The 23,975-nt window shown below is 39.3% G+C and overlaps 1 protein-coding gene across 1 annotated transcript in view; it reads left to right on the forward strand.

Moving 5' to 3' along the window:
• Positions 1–23,975, forward strand: part of CDYL (chromodomain protein, Y-like) — a 100,783-nt gene that overhangs the window by 68,162 nt on the left and 8,646 nt on the right. Inside the window, exons 4-5 of the mRNA XM_006888760.1 lie at positions 14,546–14,802; positions 16,152–16,324. Of these exons, the coding sequence (XP_006888822.1) occupies positions 14,546–14,802; positions 16,152–16,324 (430 nt within the window). The remainder of the gene's footprint in view (positions 1–14,545; positions 14,803–16,151; positions 16,325–23,975) is intronic.

The following is a 23,975-nucleotide window of genomic DNA, read 5'->3' on the forward strand; positions in this document are numbered from 1 at the left end:
TGAACCACCTATCTCGGGTTAGTTGATGTTGTTAGGTGCTGTTGAGTTGACCATGACTCGTAGAGATCCTATGAACCCTGTCCTATCTTGTGCCATCCTTATCATCTCATTGTGGCGGTCGCTGTATCCATCTCATTGAAGATCTTCCCTCCCTTTACTGACCCTCCTCCTCTCTAACCACGGTGTCCTTTTCAAAGGACTGGCCCCTTCTCAGAACATGTGAGGTGAGGTTTCACTGTCTTTGCTTCCAAGAGCATCGTGACTGCACCAGTTCCAGGACTTACTTGTTTGTCCTTTTAGGAGTCCATGGGATCTTAGGTACTCTTCTTCAGTCCCACATCTCAAAGGCGTCAATTCTTTCATCCTTGTTCATTGTCCAACTTTCAGATGTAATTCAAAGGATCATGGTTTTGATAGAGTATACCTTAATCTTTAAACATTTTGTTCTCTTCACCACTTTGGAGAGGTCCTTGGCTGCTGGCGCCAAGGATGTTGATTTTGGATCCGGCACAATTTTTTTTTTTCTTTTCTCCATCTGTCATGTTATTATGTATTAGGCCCAGTGGTGACTATTTTTGTTTTCTTGATGTTGAAATGTAACTCACTCACTGAAGGTGGTAATCAGGTTAGTAGTGAAGTACAAAACATCATGCCTCACCTAGGGAGGGACCCATACCCACTTATAATAACAGAATTTTCCAGTCTGAGCCTCAGTGTGGAAAACAGTTGCTATAGCAGCAGAACAGGATGTAGACTGCTCCAGTATTTGTAATTCAAAATGACTAGCAGTTTTGCCCAGACAAATGACTAATCTGAGAGAGGATGGTTCTGATGTCTAGGTACTCTTCACCAAGGACAGCCTGGCTGGACTTCCATTTACTGTGCTGCTACTTCATCTCTGGAAAAGGCCTCTTTGAGGGATGGTCAGAATGATAACCAGCACTCCTGATGAAGGGCAGGGAACTCGGTTATCATGGCCAAGCAGGATGTAAATAGACAGGCTCCCTTTAATAAAGGATCACATTCAGTCGAGTTATATTTGTGTAAAGAGGCTTAGTGTCTTCAGAGGCCATGGTACTTGGTTGGGATTTTATGCCTTGTTTTTTTAAAGCATCATATAAAAACTCCTGTGTAATTAACTGCCTCTGAAAACCCACCACAGGGTCAGTTACAGGTCGGTTGCAACTCAGTGGTTCACAGCAACAACAAAGTACCAAGAACACAGTTTTGAGTGTGTCTGCACTTAATTTCTGACTCCTAAATGCACCTCTAGAGGTGCTCCTGGGGCACTTGTTCTGAAATGAGTCATTGTGTACCCCACATGGGGGTTCTGTCATGCTGGGAATGAATGTTTAAGACCTGAGGAAATGCTGATTAGACCAGGAGCCATGGGGCAGCTCTCTGAAAAGGCAGATGAGCAGAGAAAGAATATTCAGTTGATATTCAAGAAAGATTTCCATGTCCAGTGAAAAAATTAGGAACCCTGTGCCTTGTAGGGTCACAAGAAAAAAATCTCTCATTAAAATGAATATGATGAGATTGAGTTCTAGAATCTTCTGTTGTTATGGAATAAAATGTCCTGTGGGGTATGGTGGTAGATATTGCCAATTCAGTTGAAAGTGAACGTGAAACTCTAAAGACAGATTTTTGTGAGTCAAGATGAAGATTTGGGAGTAATTTGCTATGTATGTGGGGGTAATTGGATTTGGGAGTAATTTGCTTTGTATGTGGGGGTAATTGGAAACAAATGAAGATGATATGGCTAAGAAAAACATAATACTACATTAGGGAGTTCTGGTGATCTAGTCTTTTTAGCTTGATGGTGCAACTCAAAGACAAGTGGTTTGAATCCACCAGCTGCTCCGTGGAAGAAAGTTGGGCAGGCATTCTCATCCCGCGCAAGCCATAGTCTGTCTCTGAAAACCTGCTGGAGAATCAAGTATGAGTCACTTTCAACTCCATGGCCCTTAAAAACAATAAAGATTATACTTTACCTTGAAAAAGTTGTGACATTTGCTTGTGTGCTTGGGTTTCAGAAGGGTTGCAGCTTGTGTGGAAGGAGGATTATGTACATCAGACAATCTGAATGGAGATAAAGGCAATTTAAGGGATGTGGCTTTATCCAGAAAGATGCTGCTTTTGCTTTATCAGCTGTGGGCTTCACCACTATAGCTCACATTATACAAGTGTAACTTACGCTAACTGGTAATGTCTCCAAAAACTGCGTTTCCGAAAAGGTCATTCTCCCAGGTACAGAGTTTAGAACATCCACTAGATTGGGAGCAGAGAGGTTAATTTCTATTATTAACAAATGTCATAGTTGTTTTGTTTTGGGGTTTTTTTTGGGGGGGGGTGTTTTGTTTTTGTTTTTTTTAAAGGCCTCCCCTAGATCTTGTCATTAATATGTGATAGAAAGTTACAAAATGCCAAAAAATAAGAATTGTTCTTATTTCTGTCAGTAAAAAAGAATCACTAATTAGTAATTTTCTCTTCTTACATTCCTAATAAGCACTCACATGTGAAAAAACACTAGCTCGAAAGCTATCTTTCTTTTTTTTTTTTTTTTTCCATGTATAACCGGAAGCAATGTAGTTAAAGAACACAAACTTGGGTGTGAGATCTGCAGAAAGTACTAACTTTTCAGGTGTACTATATAGATCTAATTTAGGGTATTTATGTTACCACCTCTTGTCTGTGAGATTGTGATTTTGTATGGGCTTTCATGCTACCATGTTACTTCTAAGTAGCATTCTGGCTATACTTCAAGACAGATTTGTTTTCTGACATCTATGCTATATTCAGTGTTTTTTGCACAATATCAGGATTCAAACATATCAGTTCTTTAGTCTTTCTTATTCATTGTCCAGTCTTCATTAGCATAAAAGGTGATTGAAAAATATCCTGACTTTAGTTAGGTGTTCTTTTTTTTTTTTTTAATTTAATATATAATCACCCTTTTTTCCCTGGCGCAGTCATCAGAAGGTATTTTATGTTAATGATTCTACGGCTAAGGATAGACATTAGCAATAGTGATCTCTTGGCTGTTCTGGGGTTTTGTTTGGAATTTTCAGATTTGATTTTTTTTTCTTTTTTCCCCCAGAGAACAGATTCTTTCCATTTCCCTCACCCCCACACCCATCAAATTGTACAACCCCATGATTAATCCCCCTCCTGCACATCCTCATCCCTCTGCTTCCACCGTCTCCCCCCTTCTTGGAGCCTTATACTCATTCTGCAGTAATGGTTTTATATTAGTCCTTGGGGGGCTTAGTTTACTCAGCATAATGCTCTCCAGCTCTGCCCCCTCCCCCAAGTTAGGTAATAATTCACAAAATCATTGCTCCTGTGTGCTGCATAGTGTTCTTAGAGTAACATCATTATACTGATAACTGGACATTTCTACTCAAGCAAACATAGTCAACTAGTCAGGAATAACAGATTGAAGAGGAATGTCATCACATTAATTTTCAAAAAGCAAAAGATCTGTTATTAAGTAAGTACTGTGTTGGTAGTGGCAGAATAATACTCATATGCCTGTAAAAATAACCAATTTATGTGAGTATTATTCAAATTCACATGCCTACTGCTAATGCTGTGGAAAAAGAAATTGAAAATTTTTGGCTGACGTCAGTCTAAAATTGATCAAACATTCATTCAAGAGGCATTGATAATTGCTGGGGAGTGAAATGCAAGGTTGGAACAAAGAAGAACCAAGGCACACGACATCACATGATAAGAGTTTCCCCATACCAACAAACTGATTTTAGTATTTGGCAAAAACCCAGTTTTTAAAACATATCATAAAACTATTACTTTATTCATACAGGCTTCACTAGCTGGAATAAGGAGATATGAAATTTGCTACTTCTGTAGAAAGAGATAGTAATAAAATTCAATATTATTAGTCAAAACAAGGCCAAAGGCTGACAGTGAAACAGACCATCAGTTCCTCCTACATCGGTTCAAGTTGAAGCACAAGGAAATTAAAACAAGTCCACAAGCGCCAAGATACAACCTTGAGTATATCTTATCTGAGTTTAGAGTTCATTGATTTGACCCATTGAACACTAGCCACCAAAGACCAGATTAGTTGTTTACTAACACGACATCATACAAAAAGAAAGCAAAAGATCATTTAATAGGAAAAATAAAATTGCATGTCACAAAAAAACTTCTGGAATTGTTCTTGAACATTGAGTAGCTAAAGCAAATGAGAGCAATTATGAACATAAAGAGCCGAACAGAAGATTTCAAAGGATAGCTTCCAAGAACAATGTAAAGTTTATATAAAATAAAATGTATAAAGACTTTGAATATATGAAAAAGTTGGAAAACCAAAAGGGAAAATTCATCAACGTTTCTTAAGCTGAAAAAAACTCCAAAAAAAACAAAACCACCCCCTCCATTCTTGAGTTATATTATTTAAGGATTCTTTTAGCAAACTGTTGAACAACATGGGAAATAAGAAAGATAGAAGTAATACAGTCATTGTGCCATAAAGAATTGATCAATATTCAGTCAGAAGTTATGCTGAAGGAAGAAGTCTAAGCTGCACTACAACATTGATAAAGATTAGGGTTTTAAGAATTGACAAACTATCATTTGATGAGAGTGAGCACATTCAGGGTGGTATGGTCCTAGACTAGATTATCAATGGAGATGTTTCCACAGATAGGTGTAAAAGTGTGTACTCATCTATACCAAAAAATCTGAAAGGCAACTACTACCTCGTCAGCTGATTGAAAGAGATCAGTATTTGTGCCCATTCCAAAGAAAGGTGATCTATCAAAATAGAAAAACTATCAAACAGTATCTTTAATATGTTGTTGCTATGTACTGTCAAAGTTGGAACTGATTCATAACTGACTCTTGGGTTTTCAGAGGCACTAAATCAAACGAGAGGAGATTGCCCATCCTTCTCCTCGAGCAGCTGGTCGATTTAAACTGTGCTTTTTGACATTGCAGCTAAGCTTCTTACCCCTAGGCCACCAGACATCATAAGCAAATAAAATTTTGCTGGCAGTAGTTTAAAAATGGTAGCAGTACCTTGACAGGAAGCCAGTAGAAATTCAAGCTGGATTCAGGAGACATAGAACAAAGGAAATCATTGCTGATGGATCTTGGCTGACAGCAAAGAATACCAGCAAAGTCTTTACTTTTTATAATTGACTATGCAAAGGCATTCAACTGCCTGGGTCGTGATAGATAGATAGATAGATAGATAAGAATTCTAGAGCACTTAATTGTGTCCATGCAGAAATTGTGCAAAGACATAGTCAATAATCCAAGGGATTATTACCTTTTAAATGAGGAAAGATTTTATTCTTTCATCATATTTATTTAACCTGTATGCTTAGCAGATAATCCAGGAAACTGGATTGTATGAAGAAGGACACAGCATGAGGATTATAGAAAGATTCATTAACAACCTACAATATGCAGATGACACAATCTTGCTTTCTGCAGATGACACAGTCTTACTTGCAGTAAGTGAAGAAGTCTGGAAACATTGTTCAAAACCAAAAGAGTAGCCTTCAATATGGACTATACCATAACATAAAGACAACAAAAACCTGCTCCTGAATCAATAAGCAAAATGATGATATGCAGAGAAAAGATTGACATTGTCAATCAAGAGTTTAATTTTACTTGGATCCACAGTCAAAACCCATGAGAGCAGAAATCACACTATGAAATGATGTGACGCATTGGAATTTAGTAAGTAAACTTCTTTAGAATCTTAAAAAGCAGAGATGTTACTTTGAAGACTAAGGTACACCTTACTAAAAAGCCTGATAGTTCCCATAACCTTGTATGCATGTGAAAGCTGGACCAAGAATGAGAAAGGCCAAAGAAGAATTGATAATTCTGGATTATGATGTTGGCAAAAAATACTATGCATACGTTGGACTACTAGAACAAAAATTGTCAGGCTTTGTCTCTTGTGCTGTGGACATGAGGAAGGAAGGACCAGTCTGTAAAAGGATAACATGTATGTACAAAGTAGAAAGGCCTTCGAGATGAATTGACACAGTGGCTGCAGCAGTGGCAGTGATTTGAGAATGGTGCAGGGCTGGGCAAGGACACCTAACAACACTTAAGGCTTGTGTACTATGTTGTTAATATGAACCTGTAACCTGTATTTTAAAAATCTTAAGAGTTTGTGGCGTTTTTTGGGTTTGGTTTAGGTTGTTGTGTTTTGTTTTGTTCTGTTCTGTTTGGTTTGGTTTGGTTGTTGAGGAGTTTTTCTGTTTAATTTTGGTTTTTTTGGTTGTGTTATGTTTGATTATTTGGGGGAGCTTTTTACCCCAAAGTAGGCAGTTTCTTATATATTCCGGCATATTTCTCATTTTTTTTTTCTTCATTAACTTTGACAAAAGGTTAACTGGTTGAAGTAGTAGTGACTGAGATTGTTTTCAAAGAGCTAGAGCCTAGATTTGCATGTAAAAATTCATGCATATGGATTTTATCTTTTATGTCTTTTCTTACTCTCTTTGGGCTTGTTTGTATTTTTCTCTTTTATTTTTGTTGAATAATTTATTTTTATTTGTTCTTTTAAAGAAAAAAGGAGTTTGGGAAATTATTAATTTTTCAGTCATTTAGCTCTTTGGTTGGGTAAATTATATCTTTGGATTTTTACTTTGTTAAAATTTTTTCTCATTAGCATATTTTCAGTGTGCATTATGAATTAAATATTTAGTTGATTTTGTTTGGAAAATATTTAAAGGGATTCTGTTATTTCCGTCTTGGTGTGAAAGCGAGGGAGAGGTATTTCTTTATGATTTTGGCAAGCAGTTACTACTTTCAATTAAATTTATTATGTAATGTTTGTATATCCATTCTATACCCACAAATGCTTTTCATTCCTTTGCCGAGTTTCTTTCTGAAATTTCTGTCCTACCTAAGAAATGTTCTTGTTGGTCAGATTTACTGAAAACATAATCCATATTCTTTCTGCTTTAATCTAGAAGTTTTTATACATTTCTTTTGAAAGATAATCTGTGAGTATATATACACACACATCTTTTTTTACACTGGATGTCTCAAGTATGTCAGAGAAGATGAGGATGGCACAAGATAGGGTTCAGATTATTGTTCATTAGATTGTTATGAGTCATGCAGGACCCTACGGGTACCTAACAACATATGCCTATTTGAAGATGTCATTCCATTGTTGATTGTCTTGCATCATTTTGAAAAAAGTAAGCTGTAATCTTGCTCTCTTTCTGATTTGAATTTTTTCTATTTATCACTGGCTTTCAACCGAGTGATTGTAACATGACTTAGTTTCATTTTCTTTGTGTTTCTCTTTGGTTTTCATTATTTTTCTTCAATCTATGGACTTTTAGTTGTAGTTGAGTTTGGAAAACTGTCATCCATTATTGCTGTATTTTGGGAATTTGATTTGGTTTTTGTGGAATCTTTTGACCTGTCACTCCACTACCACTGCCTTGGCCTCTAGTTCTATACAGCTCGACTACTTGAATCTATCCCACAGGATACTTGAGCATTCTTGCACACCATGCACATACACCCCATTTCTTCTAGTCTCTTTATTTTGGACACTGTCTATTGCTGTGTCTTCATGCTTTCTGCACTTTCATTCTATAGTGTCAAATCTATTATTTCAAACTCAAACCTCATTGCTATCAAGTCAGAACCAACTCCACTTATATTCCAGCAGGCTTTCTGAGGCTGTAAATCGTGTGGGAAATTAATTGCCCATCTTTCTTCCAAGGAGCAGCTAGTGAATTCAGACCTCCAGAGAGGCACCACCTTAGTTAGGCCTATCTGAGCAACTCCTTAAGGACTGCATCACCAGAGCTACTGTAAACCCATCTTTGTGATACTTTTATTGCTGACCTCTATTACCTCATTTTGTTAGTGGTTTCCTTTAAACCTTTACCATATTGAAGTTATATATTACAGTTGCTGGAAATGTAAAATCCTGCTAAGTTCATCTTCTCTCATTTCTAGATTTCATTAACTCATTCCCTCCCACTCCTTGGTCACAGATCATATTTTCATGCTTTTCTGAATATTTAGTAAAATATTTTTAATTGGTTCCTATACTTTATGACTTCCACATTTTTAGTTGGTGAGTTTTATTGTGTGCATTTAAAGAGTGTTTTTGTTTTCCAGGAGGATTACTTATAAATTGTTCTTTTCAAAGCTTTTCCCTCCTTCTTTAGGGTTGTTAGTATAGTTCTAGAGTATTCTTTCTTTTAGAATTGATTTAATTCCATTACAGATATGTGCCTCTTCTGTAATCTCTGCCAAAGCTCTGTGTATTCACTCAATACTCTCCATTGGCTAGTGAGAGCTCAGGGTTCCTGCTGCTATATATGCTCTGTAAAGTTTTTTTGTTGTTTTTATCAGCGCTTTGGTAATTGTTCTGTATTCTGTCAAAGTATCACGCATCTCTTTCTCTGTGTAGTTCTCCCTTTCCTACTGTTATACTCTACACATTACTGTGCCCTCCAAAATATATTTCAGTCTTGTTTTCAAGTTAGCACCTTTGCGAAACTATATTTTAGTTTCACCTCCCTATACTATAGTGTATAGAGATGACAAGGAAGAGTTCATTGACATCTTATGTGTCAGATGTGGTAACGGTTACCCATGGTAGACAGTGTTTGGTGGCAACTCCTCAGTTGAAACAAGCTTGGAAGCAGGAGTGGCATCCACTTCGGTAAATAGCTTGCCTCTGGAAACCCTATGAACCTGGAGAGAGGATGAGAGACACACGAGTGTCGAGGACTTTCCGTTCATAGGGTCCCTATGAGTCACCTACAACTCGACTGCACTTACCAACAAGGTGTGGTAACTATAGTGTGGAAAGTGTGGGCAGGCAGAAAGCCGGGGCCACTGCGAGGCTCCCTTGTTTGTTTCCCTTCATTGGAAACCCTAACCCTGTTAACCCAGTGTCTGAAAATAGATGTTTAATGTGTTTTGTTCAATTTCTCGTTCTCAGTAGCAAATGAGGAGGTCCTAACTCTGTTATTCTTAAGGTTGAAAGTAGAAGTAGCAGTTTATCTTTAGAAATACTTGCATACATTGTCAACTGATTTTTACCAGATTTGCCATACATGTTTGAGATAATGTTTTTGTTTTGTTCATGAATATATAAGTGAAAAACTTATTATTAGGAAAAACACTAAAATCGTTTTGGTCAGGTTTCTTGGGTTTTTTTCCCTTGTTGGTTGGTTGGTTAGGTTTGCTATTTGTAGAATTTTAAGCCTAAAACTTCTAGGATGAAAACTTTATTATTGTGTACCATCAAGTTGGAACCAACCTATAACTGACCTTCCAGCAGATTTTGAGGAGCAGTAAATCACAAGGGATCAGATTGCCCATCTTTGTCCTATGACGTAGCTGGTAGCTTTGAACTGCATACCTTTGTGTTGGCAGCATAGGGAGCCCTGGTGTCTTAGCAGTAAGGAATTGCAGTTCCAATGCAAGATAACACAGTTCAAATCCACCACCAGCTGCTTTATGGGGGAAAAGAGGGTCAGTCAACTACAGTGCAATTTACTGCCTCTGAAAACTCACTAGGTCAGCTCTGGACCGATTCTGACTCTACAGTACACAACAACAGCAGCCATCCAGAACACCAGAGATTACTTAGGATAATCTTGAGTAAGCTCTAAATCCAGGTCATTCAGACACCTCTCACTCCTCTTTGAACTGCTATACATTTTATATTGTGGATAATTTTTTTTCCTTGAATATCAGTAGTTGCCATTTGTGTAGCAAATGTCCCTGGATTAGCTGAAGACAGTAAACTGTGATTTGGCAAGTCACTAGCTTGTATAAAGTTAAGGAACTAAATTAAATGAAGGTTTAGATCCTTCTATCTGTGTTTGACGCATAGTTACTGAGTATTCTAATCGTTGGCCTTGCATTAGTGAGTGAGATAAACGAAGAACCTTGCTTTCACAAAGCTCAGTGGAACAGACAGATAATAAATCCTAAGCCAAAAGTCAAATCGGGGGGGGGGGGGGATGTAACTCTGGTGAGGAGTACTATGAAGAAATGAGCCTGGGTAATAGGAAGAGAGGCTGTTTGACTGGAATTAGATAACTAGATTAGACATGCTTATTAAAGGAGGTAACATTTGGACATTTTGGGTCCTGATGGACATTAGGCGCTGGCATTTGAAACTCTAGGAAACAACATTCTAGGCAGACAGAGGAGTTCCCAAGTTGTCACAAACCTTAGAGGTTAGATAGTAGGGAACCTGGTCAGGGGGATAGAAATAGAAGTACTGAGAGGCAGGACCTAGCTCAGTGCTGGCAGTTAAAGATTGAAAGACTGCGTAGCCCTATTTTATCTGTGTCTAAATAGTGCATGATTTATGTATCTAGAATAGTGCATGATCGAATGTCAGATGATCAAGGGTAGATTGATAACAGGGGGCCTGTGAATCATTGGAGCAGACAGAGGACTTGACACCTGTGAGGTCACAAAAGTCTTAAATTGGCGAAAGGCTACACAGTTCTAACACAGGAGCATAAAAGTTAAGGTAAACTATTGTGCCAGCATAAGCCAAAAAAATTTGCAGAACCATGGATAGCTCCATGGACACTTGTGCCTCAAAGGAATGCTGCACTTTTCCTTAGTGTTTAAAGTTCAAATACAAAGGCTGCATGGATTGCTTAGTCTAGAAATCTTTCTTCCATGGGAGGAAAGTACTTGGAGAGATTACACAAAGGGGGCTTTTTAAATAAATCAAGAACTTTTGAGCATGAGATCCTTCCTGGTGAGAAGCAATCAGTGTACGCTGGAGCCATTCTTCCTGTTTTGATGGAACACCAGTTAATTCTGTTCATGGCACCAAAACCAACAAACCCACTGCTGTCAACTCACCATGACCCTGTAGGACTGAGTAGAACTATCACCAGGAATTTGCAGGCTGTGTCCTTGACGGAAACAGACTGCTACATCTTTGTCCTGCAGAGCACCTGGTTGGCAGCCTCCCAGTTGATGGTAACAGAAACTTAAGATGCAGGTGTCTTTCTCAGGAATCTTACACTGCTATGTGCTCTGAGGAGCCCTTCCCAAGAGGACTAGTTTCTGTCTGCCCCAAATCTGAGTCCTCAGCACTGGGACTGCCACATCTGGTCTCTTTGTAGGGAAGGAAATTGTTACTCTTGACATGAGTGTTAAGTGTTCCCACATCTGCAGCTGTCTTTCTCTAGAGTCATTTAACTTCCTAAGAGATTTTAAACTCAGCTTCTGGATTGGAATGAGGAAGAAAGAGAATGAAATTGAGTTTATTCCCCATACTCTCAGTCTGATGGTTCTTTCTTTTTCATTTTAGCTTGATTTACATGAAGTTTTCAAGTAATCTATTCCTCAACACACTTTTGTCGATTTCTTGAGTTGGGTATTTCCTACTTAATAACTTTTTCTTATCTTTTGTTTTTCTGTAATCTGTCCTTAGCCCTCCAGTGAAATAACTTCCCCCAGTCTACTGTGGTTCTTACCTGTACCTCCTATCAATTCTCTGTTCTCTCACCTCTCTGCAGTTCATGTCACTATTAACATGTCCTCATTGCTGTGCAATCCAGTCCTGGTACCATGGAGCTCCTCCCTCCCTGCCAGCACTTATTCACCCTTCTCCTCCATTTGGAGCTCTCCTGCCTTCCAACCCAGGCATCTTCATCCCACCTCTGAGCTCTGCCGCCTCTCCACCTGGATGACCAACATGGATAAAACCAGATTTTCCAGACTCACCTGTGAACAAACCTTTCTTTTCACTCAAGGAGTTACCTGGACATACTTTCTTCTAGCTGATAACATTGAAAACATTGAGTAAGGAGGAGGGGGACAAAAATGAGATGACAAGTGTAGAACAAGTGAGTCTGAGATTGGGTAAGCAGAGGGGATAATGGCAGAGAAGAACACATTGGAGTAAATTAAAGAGAGCAGAGATGGAAGAATGTAGTTAACACAAGGCAGCATCTGGAGGAGAAGGTCTGCTTAAAGATAAAAAGAACATTGCTGGGTACTTCAGAAAGTGCTATTAATTTATGCAACACTTTTTCAATTGGAAGTATTCTTCGGTGTAAATCCTTTAGAGAGCAATTTTATTCAAAAGGTATATAACCTATGACTACTTCCTAGGGATTTATTCTGTAAATTAGCCAATAACTACATGTTATTGTTGTTGTTGTTGTGTGCCATCGAGTCACCTGCAACTCATAGCGACCCTATGTACAGCAGCCCTAAATTCTGCCCTATCCTGTGCCTGTCTCACTGTCTCTAACAAACCTACCCCCATTACCTCAGTCACTGAATCAATCCATCTCCTCGAGGGCCTTCCTCTCCTGCTCTCCCTCCACCCTCCCAAGCATGACGTTTCTCTCCAAGGACTGGTCCCTCCTTGCAACATGTCCAAAAGTATGTCAGACGAAGCTTCAGAATCCTTGCCTCTAAGGAACAGCCTGGCTTCACCCTCTCCAGGACAAACTGTTCATTGACCACCTTATTCTGCATCGCTTCTGATATAAAAAAATCCACTGGATGCTATTGCAGTGTGGGTTGGTAAAATGAGTTCTAGCACCTCCCCATAAGCAGTCACCTTGGAAAAGAATAAGGAAAGTGTACCAATAAAGATTCCATCAAATGACTGAAAAAGCAAGATAGAACAAGACGACAGTAGGCCGAGTATACTACTGGGGCCTGTTAGAAAGGGCAGCAGCATCTGACCTCTGACTTCACACAGAGCGAATCATGATCAACAGTCAGTCCCCAGCTGATTCTTGTGGGATGACCATATACATTTATGCACCAGTCCTTTCCTGTCAACCCTGATATGAACTATTTCTCCCACAGCACACACTCTATTGGGTTTAGTAATGTGTTAAAATGACACAAAACTCAAAATACTCGGTTATGGAATTTATTTAGGGAAATAATAACATACAATCCAAGGTTAGGAGCAATTCAAGAAACAGATCTTCTATCAAGACAGCTTCTCAGCCATACTCAAAGCCTTGGTGTCTGCCCTTTGGGGGGACCAGCATTAAATAGCACTTTTAACAGATCTGAACCATGTCCTATCCTGGGCCATCCTCACCATTTCTGATAGGCTCACACCCATTATTATTAGAGTCACTATTTCAGTCTTATCTTTTTGAGGGTCCTTCTTGTTCTCTGACATTCCGCATTTCCCAGTGTGATGTCTTTATCCAAGGACTGGTCCCCAAAAATAGCACGGCAAATTATTAAACAAGCCTAAGCACAAAGATTCTTCACCCTCTAGCTCCCTCCTTAGGCTGGAAAACCTTGCTTCTTAACAAATGACCAAAGGCACCCATGCCACCATATTTCCCCAAACTCTTTCAGCTAAGCCAAGAACCAAACCACAGCCCTGTCGCCTATTGGTTTCTACCACTATTGCTGCCATCTCCTCCCCTCATGCCATCTCTCTAGCTCTCTGTCTCCTGGATCAGAGGCATTTCGGCACAGGGATCTACGTTTCGAAGGTCATGCTGCAGTCACTGCTTCTCTTACTTGATGGGGTGGCAAGTTCCCCCTTTCTGTCTCTGGGATGGATCATTTTAAGCCTAACAGGATGACAAATCTAACCATTCGCTCCCCATGTTAGCATTCCATACTTCTGGTTTGCATTGCTCCACCCGAAAATGGTATCATTTACATTATTAGCAAGTTGTTCAGTCCCCCTGATGGGCCGCCATACCCACCTCACATTTGAATACTCCTGCCCAGCCATGTGGGTAGGAATTAGAAAAATCACATTAAGCAATTTACTATACCACAACTGCTACTCCGTTTAGGAGGTGAGGAGGGAGATAGATAGATTTTTGCATTTTTGGCATGTACAGAAAGGAATTCTGGAAAGATACAAAAGAAACCAGCCCCAGTTGTTGTGAGAAGGGCAGAGGGAGACCTTTTACCATATATCTTTCAATATACATGAACTACATGCGTATATTAGAACCTAAAATTAAAAAAAAATCTTTTTAATTGAAACTCTGAAATTTAATATGTGTAGTATTATTTCTACCAATTCCCTAAAAGTCTGTGAGACCACAAAATGGACTTTGTAAATTACTACATTCCAGAGCAGCATAAGAAGGAATTAGCATCTACACTGCCACACACAGGGCTGTCAGGATTTGGAATTGTCTCAGAGGCAACTGCTTTGCCTTTCGTTCAGGAAAAGGAGCTTTCAGTAGATGGTGGATGACCCTACTTTAATAATAGAGTATTGTATTTTAAAGTTTTCCTTCCAACTTCTCAAACTTTGAACAGACACTTACTTTGTATGAGGCCCATTGCAACTTCTTTTCAGTAAAGACCTTTCCATCTTAGACTAGCTAAAACTTTGTTAGACTCTGAAGGAAAGCCAAAGCCTTTAAAAGCAGAGTTTTTGAAGGTTCTAAATTATAATGTTCTTAGGTTACTACATTAAGTCTTGGATTTCTGGGCATTTTTATATTCATTCAAAGAGCACCCTGGGGAATGGATTGGTGATAGGACATCACAGACTACTGTGATTTGAAACTCTTGGCAGGTACATCTCCATTTATGGATGCATTAACAGCCAGTGGAACAACCAACATACAGACATCCGTTACGGGAGTGGCAGCCGGGAAAAGGAAATTTATTGACGACAGAAGAGACCAGCCTTTTGACAAGCGGTTACGTTTCAGTGTGAGGCAAACAGAAAGTGCCTACAGATACAGAGATATTGTCGTCAGGAAGCAGGATGGTTTCACCCACATCTTATTATCAACAAAATCATCAGAGAATAATTCACTAAATCCAGAGGTGAGAGACCATTCTTTGGGGTGGTTGGTGGTATTATTTGTGCAGACCCTCTTATTGGGGCTCGCTCAAGTGCTTCTTGACTGAGGCAGCACTCTCTCTTGTGCTCTTTCTAATCTCCTGCTGAGCCTGGCCACCGTTTGCCAGAAAGCGGAAAACAGGAGACATTTGTTGGGTGTGTGACCACAGCAAGCTTGGGACAGTGTGCCATCTTCATCCTCCTGGGCCAGTGTGTCCCCACTGCTGCTGTGATGGCGAATGGTGGTGCTGTGTCTTTGTCCAGATGCTCTGTTTGGAGGGTGAAGAGGTCCCTAAATCACAGAGCGCTGTATGCATAGGCTTTCCTGTAGTTCATCAAAGTCTTGATGGGTTCTTTGCCCAGACATATAGCCATGCCTGGGCCCCAGCCCCATCAGCACACTTCGTCTGTCCCAGTCTTCGGATACTCTTGAGCACGGAAGCAGAGCGCAGAGCAACTGACTTCACATGTGCTCTGCTGGTGATGCCTGTCCAGTAAACTGCCCAGCTAAAGGAAGAGAAGGGGCGTGGGGCATGGAGAGGTTTGGAGACTGGAGTATTATACCTACACCATGTTTACCAAAATTTTAAGCTCTACTTGTTGCTGCTTTTCCATGTGAGAGAAGCCAAGTTACCTTTTTTCCAAGACCAGAGAACCAAACTGTGTTTCTGAGCAGGGTCACATAGCAAATTCCTCATGGCTGGTTTCGAGTACAATTTTGGACTGCACAGTCCTTTTGCCTCCCTGCTGGGTTGGTTATTTTTAAATGCTTCATAGAGATAATTTTAAAAAATGGTTTTGTGCCCTTCTAAAGCCACCCTTCCATGTTCATGTACTTGTGTTTAATCTACTTATGCACTGAACTATTTCGGTTTCTGCTGTAAGTATGGTAGGCTGGTTTTAAAAAAACAAAAATTAAAAATAGGAGCTGAACTAGTTTCTTTGAACTGGTTGAATGTGCCACCTGCTGTTCAGACTGTAGAAATGTCAAGTGACTATAGCAAGCAAGTAACTTGTATTATCTGTTGAGAACCTCAGGGACTATTGAGGATTAAGGTAACTTCAGTTCCCATCTAGTTACACTCTGTATTACTTTTCTAGTTGTATTTTAGAAGTAATTACACTTCTACTCTACCCCTGGTGTTTCCAACCTCAGATAATAGAAAATAAGAAATTTGCAAATAGTTTAAAGTTAGTACTCGGGGCAGGAACGCAGGCAGTACCAGTCTGTGAATGTTTGTTTTCTGTGGAAACCAGATTACCAATGATAAAATGCTTTTAGAATTTATATGCAAAATATCCTTTTACCGCTTTAACTTCTGGTGGCTTTCAGGTGATGAAGGAGGTCCAAAGTGCGCTGAACACGGCTGCTGCTGACGACAGCAAGCTCGTGCTGCTCAGCGCTGTGGGCAGTGTCTTCTGCTGCGGTCTCGACTTTATTTATTTTATACGGCGCTTAACAGATGATCGAAAAAGAGAAAGCACTAAGATGGCGGAAGCTATCAGGTATGTAGAAGGGAATTGTTTGGGGAGGTTTCCTCCCCCCCCCCCCCAATTCATATTCCCGCATAAAAAGGCCCTCCAAGCTTTGTAAATAAAATGCCCATCTTCCATTGAGAGACCTGGTGGCAAGATTAATTAAGTTATCTGTCATTTCCCTGGGCCTGCCATAAATTACTACTTGCCTTAGGCTAATAACTGATTTCAAGGCTGGCTTAAGCCCAGAGAGTGCTCAGTGAATGTTCTAAAGGTTACCGTGCATGGCAATGTATTCCATAGATCCTCTCTGTGATGCATTTGTTTTCAACTCTTTAAAATTTTGGGTGGGGAGGGTTTTCCCCTTTTTTTAAATAGTGACTTAACACTTGCACGATTCCCAATGAATTAGCAGGATGGATTAACTAACACAGTGACTGTAACAGTGGACAGATCCAGGATGATGCAGGATAGGGCACAGCTCAGATCCATTGTTCATAGAGTTGCTATGAGTTTAGTCAACTCAACAGCACCTACATCAACTCCGTAATAGCATCACATGAAAATATATTTTTAATAAAAGCAATAAATGTTCTTGTTCAAGCTCATCTTAACGGCCCTACTATGCAAGAAGTCAGATAGTAAGGACTAAAAAGTAAAGGTACCCTTCTTAAGAACGCAAAGTAATCACCTGGTAATTTGTATCTCTCTCCTGGCATTTTCACATATATATATACGGTTGTATACAAATATTTTCGATTTCTTTTTAGTTCTGTTGATAAATACAGTTAATGCTGTCTTATTTCAAAATGTGCTTTTTTTTCACTTAACAGTATAACTTTACAGTATTTCCCCCCACTTACTAGATTTATCACTACCTTTGTTATAACAAGGCAAAAAAGTCTCCTGAGAACCACTTAAATCTGTTATGCATTATATCCATATGTATATTTTATTTATATCCCTCACAGTGTAAATTATAATTAAAACTGTCACATTTTTGAGAAATAATTTTTATTTAAATTAAATGAAACCAATCACCAACCAGAAAGACCTGTTTCATTATCTCTGTTCACTTCAAATGGCATGTCTCAACCCATAAGAATTCTTTTTACGGATATTTAAAATTTTTTAGAGACATAATTCAAAAAGAAACAAAATGGCAAAAGAAATGGTTGGATGTTCTCCAAGAGCTCCAAGTATTTGGAGACTGGAAATAGAGCTGCTTTTGGTAGCTTCGGTGAACAGAGGTTACCCGGCTGAGTCATAGGCATCAAGGACATTGGGAGGTAGACCTTGCTGGTCCAGCCAGGGCTACAGAGGAAGAGGCCAGATTCTTTCTCTATTTTAGTCATCCTTGCTTGACAAGCATGTCTATTCTGACACAGCCTCTGTGATGAATCTAACAGCATTCTCCTAAACAGCCCATCAAGGTAAATTTGGAACCCCATACCTGGGAGTTAGGGGACTTTGGCCTTTTCTGACGTTTTCTCACTGTCCACTGTATACCTGCATTTAGTAGACAGTCTAGTTTTTTGGTCCTTGTAAACATCACTACTTTTTTAGGCTGTTTTATTTTCTTTTCAGAAATAGTTTGTAATATTATAATCTGATTCTGTTAAGTATTCTTTATCACTTCCTGAAAAACTTAAAATTTGAGGTAGACTCTATAGATTGGGGCCATTTTGTTATTTTGACATGAAATTGCTTAATTCACTGATCCAATGAAAGAATGTTTATATCTCTCAGACTGCTTGTAGATTTTCCTGCTTACTAGCCTACCCTATCCTTTCAGGGTGAATTGCATACGTTTCATTTTTATTTCTCAGTCCCAAAAACCATCCTCATTATAGTGCCTCATGTGATGACTTTATTTTCTATTATTTATCTCACTAGATTTATTCCTAAAACTGTGCCTTTTAGTAACTGCTCTGGTAAGAACCTAAGATTTGTCAGCCACCCTTGTCTAAATTCTGACTCAGCTTTCACCTGCTAAGTTTCTCCAGTTGGCACCATTTCTGACTAGTTCTCGGCCCTAGTTCTGCCTACTGCTGCATGTTGATTTGTCTTTGGCAAGGATAAAGCTTTTGATAGCGGGGTTTAGAAAAAAGCAGAGCAGAAGAAAGATAAACCAAGAAAAATTCAAGTAAAAGCAGAGATTTAAGTAGAGATCCTAATTTGTTGGAGTCTGAGGTAACTTTGAATGTTTAATTTTACCAACTCTCCATTCCAGTCCATTTTCGCTTACCCTGTCCCAAAGCCCTGAATTAGAATTCTAGGAAAAAACTTTAGGAAAAGTCAGTTGTTCGTTTAAGTATGTATGTCTGTACCAGTCATAAATTTTATTTTTTAATATAAAAAATATAAATGCAAGATAAAAAAATAATGCGTTATGCTGGATTCACATCGTATTTACTTGTGCGCATTTGCATTTAATTTTTACATGTATAAGATAGGCTTAAACAAATAAGTGTTCCGTGTGTCTTATTTTTATACATACCTGCATATACACATAGATGCTTACACATACACACATATGGTGGTTAGGAGGCGACCTCCTATGCAATAGAAAACCCATTTGTAATTTAGAGTGGACCTTGAACAACACAGATCTGAACTTCCCAGGATTGAATGTTCAGGTACCACGTAAATGCCAACTAACACTAGTCATCTCCCCGTAACAGTTCCTCTCTCCAGGGAAAGGAACTCCACAGGGATGATAGTAACACTTGTGTTCAGCACAGTAGCAACAAGAAAAAAATTAGAGTATACAGGGACTAGAGCAGTTCGAAACCATTTTGTTCAAGGGTCAGCTGTATGTATATTTATGCATGCATATAGTTTTTAGTCATATGTCAAATCTCATGAAATTTTATTTTCCAATAAGTTTCCATAAGAAAAGGAGGGAAGGGGAAAGATTTACTTAAACAGTAGCTTGTAAGTTAACTAGTGCTATAATTAATTGTTACTGGAATTGTTATAAACTGTAAAAATAACTAATTTGCTAAACAGTTATCTTAAAATACTCAGCATGTTAGTAATTAAAAGAAAATTTATTGCATGTCTATTTAGTTGATGCTTTTTTGGGGTGCCTGTTGGAGCCATGAGCTGTCTGGATGATGACAATTGCCTTCCCTGAATGAGAGGTCTTTACCCCATTGGGTTGAGACCAGTGACCCTGATTGTGCTGTCCCTTAAAGGGCTGGTGCATGTGTGCATGCTGCTAAAATATTGTAATGATATGTGCAGAAAGCTGGAGGCAGAGAATAAAAATGGAAGAACTCATTCAGCATTTCTCAAGCTGAAAGAACTGAAAAACAAAGCCTAAAGTTTCAATACTGAGTGATACTGTGGGCACAGTCTTGAATGATCCAGGAAGCATCAAAAGATGAAGGAAGAAATACAAAGAATTACTGCACCAAAAATTTCAGAAACTACCATGTGAGCAAAAGCCAATGATAATGAAAGATGAAATTCAAGCTGCAATGAACATTAGCAAAAAATAAGGTCCCAAGAATTGATGGGATACCAGCTCCCAAGTTTCCTCTAACAGATATAGCTCTGGATGAGTTCACTGGTTTTTGCCAGGAAATGTGGAGGACAGCTACCTGGCAGCTGGGTAGAAGAGATCCATATTTGTCCCCATTCTCAAAATAGATGAGCCAACAAAATGTAGACACTACCAAACAACATCCTTAATATCACCAAACAACATCCTTAATATCATATGAAAGAAAAATTCTACTGAAAATCATGCAAAAATTGCTACAACAGTAAGTATATAGATAGGGAACTGCCAGAAATTCAAACAGAATTTAGAAGAGGGTGTAGCATCAGGAGTGTCATTGCTGATGTCAGATGGATTCTAGCTGAAAAATAAAGAATACCAGAAGAATGTCTATTTGTCCTTTATTGACTGTGTAAAGATATTTGATTGTATGGATCATAACAAATTATGTCTAATATTGAGAAGAATGGGAACCTCAGAACACTTAATTTTGCTCATGTGAAACCTGTACCTAAAGTAAGAGGCTGTTGTGCGAGCAGAGCAAGGGAACACTTGTTGTTAAGTGCCGTCGAGTCACAGGCGACTCATAGCGACCCTATGAAGGAGAGTCCTTGACGCTTGGGTGCCTTTCATCCTCTCTCCAAGTTCATAGGGTTTCCGGAGGCAAGCTATTACGGAAGTGGATGCCACTCCTCCTTCCACGCTTGTTTAATCAGGGAGCTCCACCCCACTCTCAGTCCGCATTGGGTAGCCAACCATTAACGCATTTGACACATCCGTGTCACAGGGTTTAGCCTCACAGCAACCACAAGCGACCACGGGACAGCAACTTGTACAGCAGGGCTATACAACCTAGAGGAATGTCTGAACAAAAACAATGAAAGACTAAATGGTTTAAAATTAAGAAAGGAATGCATCCAGGTTGTATCCTTTCTCCATACCTATTCTCCAGTCTGTATGCTGAGTAAATAATTTGAGAGTCTGTGTTCTATGAGGAAGAATGTTGGCATCAGGATCAGAGAAAGGCTCAACAATAACCTGTGTTATGCAGATGACAACCTTGCTTGTTGAAAGTGAGGAGAACTTGAGGCACTTGGCACCACAGAAGATCAAGGACTGCAGCCTATGTATGGATTGCATCTCAACATCAAAAAAGCATCCTCACCACAGGGCCAACAGAATTACGATAGATGGAGAAAGGATTAAAGCTGCCAATGATTTCATCTTGCTTAGATCAACAGTCACCATCATTGATACCAGCAGTCAAGAAACCAGAAGATGTATTGCATGGGGCAAGACCACTGACAGCGACATCTCCTAAGTGCCAGAGAGTAATGATGTCAGTTTGAAGACTAAGGTGTACCTAATTCGAGCCATGGTTTTTATTATCAGTCGCCTGCTGCACATCAGAGAGCTAGAAAATGAATAAGGATGACAAGTGATTCCTTTGTGTTGTGATGCTGAAGAAGAGTGCTGAATATCCCATGAACTGCCAAGAGAACAAACCAGTATGTCTTGGAGAGGGTAATGCCAGAATGCTCCTTGGAGACAATGATGACAAAGCTTTCATTCTTTGCACTTATAGCTAGGCAAGGCTCTTCATTGGAGAAGGACAACATGCTTGGAAAGATGGAGGATCAGCAAAGGAGGGGAAGAATATCAATGAGATGGACTGACACGATGACTTTAGCAGGGAGTTTGAGTGTTTCGGAGATGATGAGAATGGTGCCAGATAGGGCAGGTTGCAGGGTTGGCTGTTCATAGGGTCACTGTGAGCTGAGTTCCACTTGACATTACCTAACAGCAACAATATACCTAGTAGACTTTAATTCAATAGACATAGTATTGTGTTAAATCCTAATATCTCAAAGGAAACGAATATTTAAATTCTTCCTTTTGCATTGTGTGTATTTGAATTTGCAGACATTTTCATTGTAATGTGTAAAAGATACTTCTATACTGGTAACTGAATCCATAGGGAGTTACCCTGCTAACCCAAAAGTGGTGCTTCTAGCAGTTCAAACCCACCAGCAGCGCCAAGAGGGAAAAAAATGAGCTTGCTTTTCCCATACCATTTACAGCCTTAGAGTCAGTTCTGAGTTTGAGTTTGCTTTTTTCTGTAAAAGCAGACACCAGGCCCTCCTTCAGCACCAGGCCTCCACTTCCACCTCCCACCAGGGTAGCAGGGTAGGTTTGGCCAGACTTCCAGGGTCAAGTTGGTTTATTTGGGGACCACGTTCATTCCTGCCATTGGCTTAAACTTGAAAATGACAAGTCCTATCTTCTAAAAAAGACTGATGCTGACCTTCAGGATAGTTCACATGCTCTTCAGCTGTAGTCCTCAGCTAAAGTCCTCAAAGACACTTTTATCCAGATTCAGTAAGTAGAAGCGCCATCTCTTCATTCTAACAAAACTGATTTGGGTAGATGGGAAGAATTTCATTTCAAAAAAGTTTCTCCAGTCCTTTAAAATCTCAAGTTGTGCTTTTGTAATGCCTATTTTTAAAACAAATTGTTAATCCTTTTCTATAAACATAACATTTATTGTCAGATGAAGGGTGAAAGTTTACCACAAGAAGCATTTTAATTATTTTAATGTTTCTCTATTAGAATTGTTTTATTATTGCCCTGAGTTTGACAACTTTATGTTAACCGCCAACCCCATCAGTGGTTTCCAGATGTTTTTAGCACTGGAACAGTTGTTATATGGTACCCTGCTTCTGTGAGAAAGTAGAACTGTTCTGGGAATTGTAGTTGGACAACATCTGCTCTGTGTTATAAGAGCCGATTTCAGCAGTTACCTCATCAAGAATAACTGTCTCCATAACCAAGACAGGAAATGTTTCATCATGTGTCATTGACCCAGACTCCTCAAAAGGTGGCAGAACTGAAGTAGCTTGATGTAGGTTGTCTGCATTTATTTCAAGAGCCTACTTAAAAGGTTGTCTGGCTCTCTTTGTATCATTAAAACCCGGTGTGATCTTTCTAACAATGCCTCAGGCTCTCTCATTTAGAAAGTCTTAGTGCAACTCATTCATTTGAATGAGTTAATTCTCACTCAGTGAAAAGATCCTACAGGCCTTGAGGAGCAGAGCTGGGGAAGGAGGGCTTCCAGGGCTGTAGGGCATCTTTGAGAGCGAGACTGCAGAGCTGGCTGTTAAGCCCTTCACTCTTCTCTCCTTTCCCTCCATTGTTCATCACACATGTATACCTATCTCCATACCTATAACCTGGCCCTCTCAAATAGCTCTCTCTCACACATAAACATATACCAACCACCCTCTTTGTTGGTGTCATATGAGGAGTGATAGGACTATCTAAGATGCCTACAACTCATGACTTTCAGAGAAAATTAGAACAGATTTGTCTGCTTTTAAACTGCTAAATTTAGAGCACACCTAAATTGTTATTCTCAATGCTGACGATGGGCACAGACCCAAAATCTTGTGTGTGAAGAGTGCTACTTAGTCCTTATTTTTCTAAGTTTGAATTTGGACCTTGGTTTGTTGTTTGTTTTTGTTTTTGTTTTTGTTTTTTAGCGTTATTATTACTACTACTACTATTATTTGGAAGGAGGAGTGGCATCCACTTCCGTAAGAGCTTGCCTCCGGAAACCCTATGACCTTGGAGAGAGGATGAGAGACACCCAAGCGTTGAGGACTCTCCTTCATAGGGTCGCTATGAGTCGCCTGCAACTCGATGGCACTTAACAACAACAACTACTATTATTTTCATGAATGTTTACAAAGAGATTGGTTTTTATTCATACACATTTCCCTCTCTACCCTTCCACATATTTAATTTGTAATGCTTGTCCTGTTAACAGAGGGGGGAAAATGTATAGGTAATGAACACTGCACCACAGGTGAAAGGAAGAAAAATCTGAAAGGAATGGACAGTTAGACATATGTGACAATTAACAATCTGGAACAGACTGTCTTTGTTTTGATGTATTTATCTGGCTGCTTCTCCACTGTGTTACAGCACACCAAGAAACAGCCTTTGAATGGAAGATCCAAGTTGCATAGATAGACAGTCTCAGAGGCATCAACCTGCCCAAAATTGAGAAATAGCCTGCATTCCAGTCTAATCCTAAAACAAGCATTGCTAGTATGCTTCAAGCCTCATTTTCCCTGGCTTATCTTCTTGACTGAATATCAAAAACCCAAAATG

The sequence above is a fragment of the Elephantulus edwardii genome, unplaced genomic scaffold, assembly GCF_000299155.1.
Source record: "Elephantulus edwardii isolate Elephantulus edwardi_28Jun2011 unplaced genomic scaffold, EleEdw1.0 scaffold00071, whole genome shotgun sequence".
NCBI classification, from domain to species: Eukaryota; Metazoa; Chordata; class Mammalia; order Macroscelidea; family Macroscelididae; genus Elephantulus; species Elephantulus edwardii.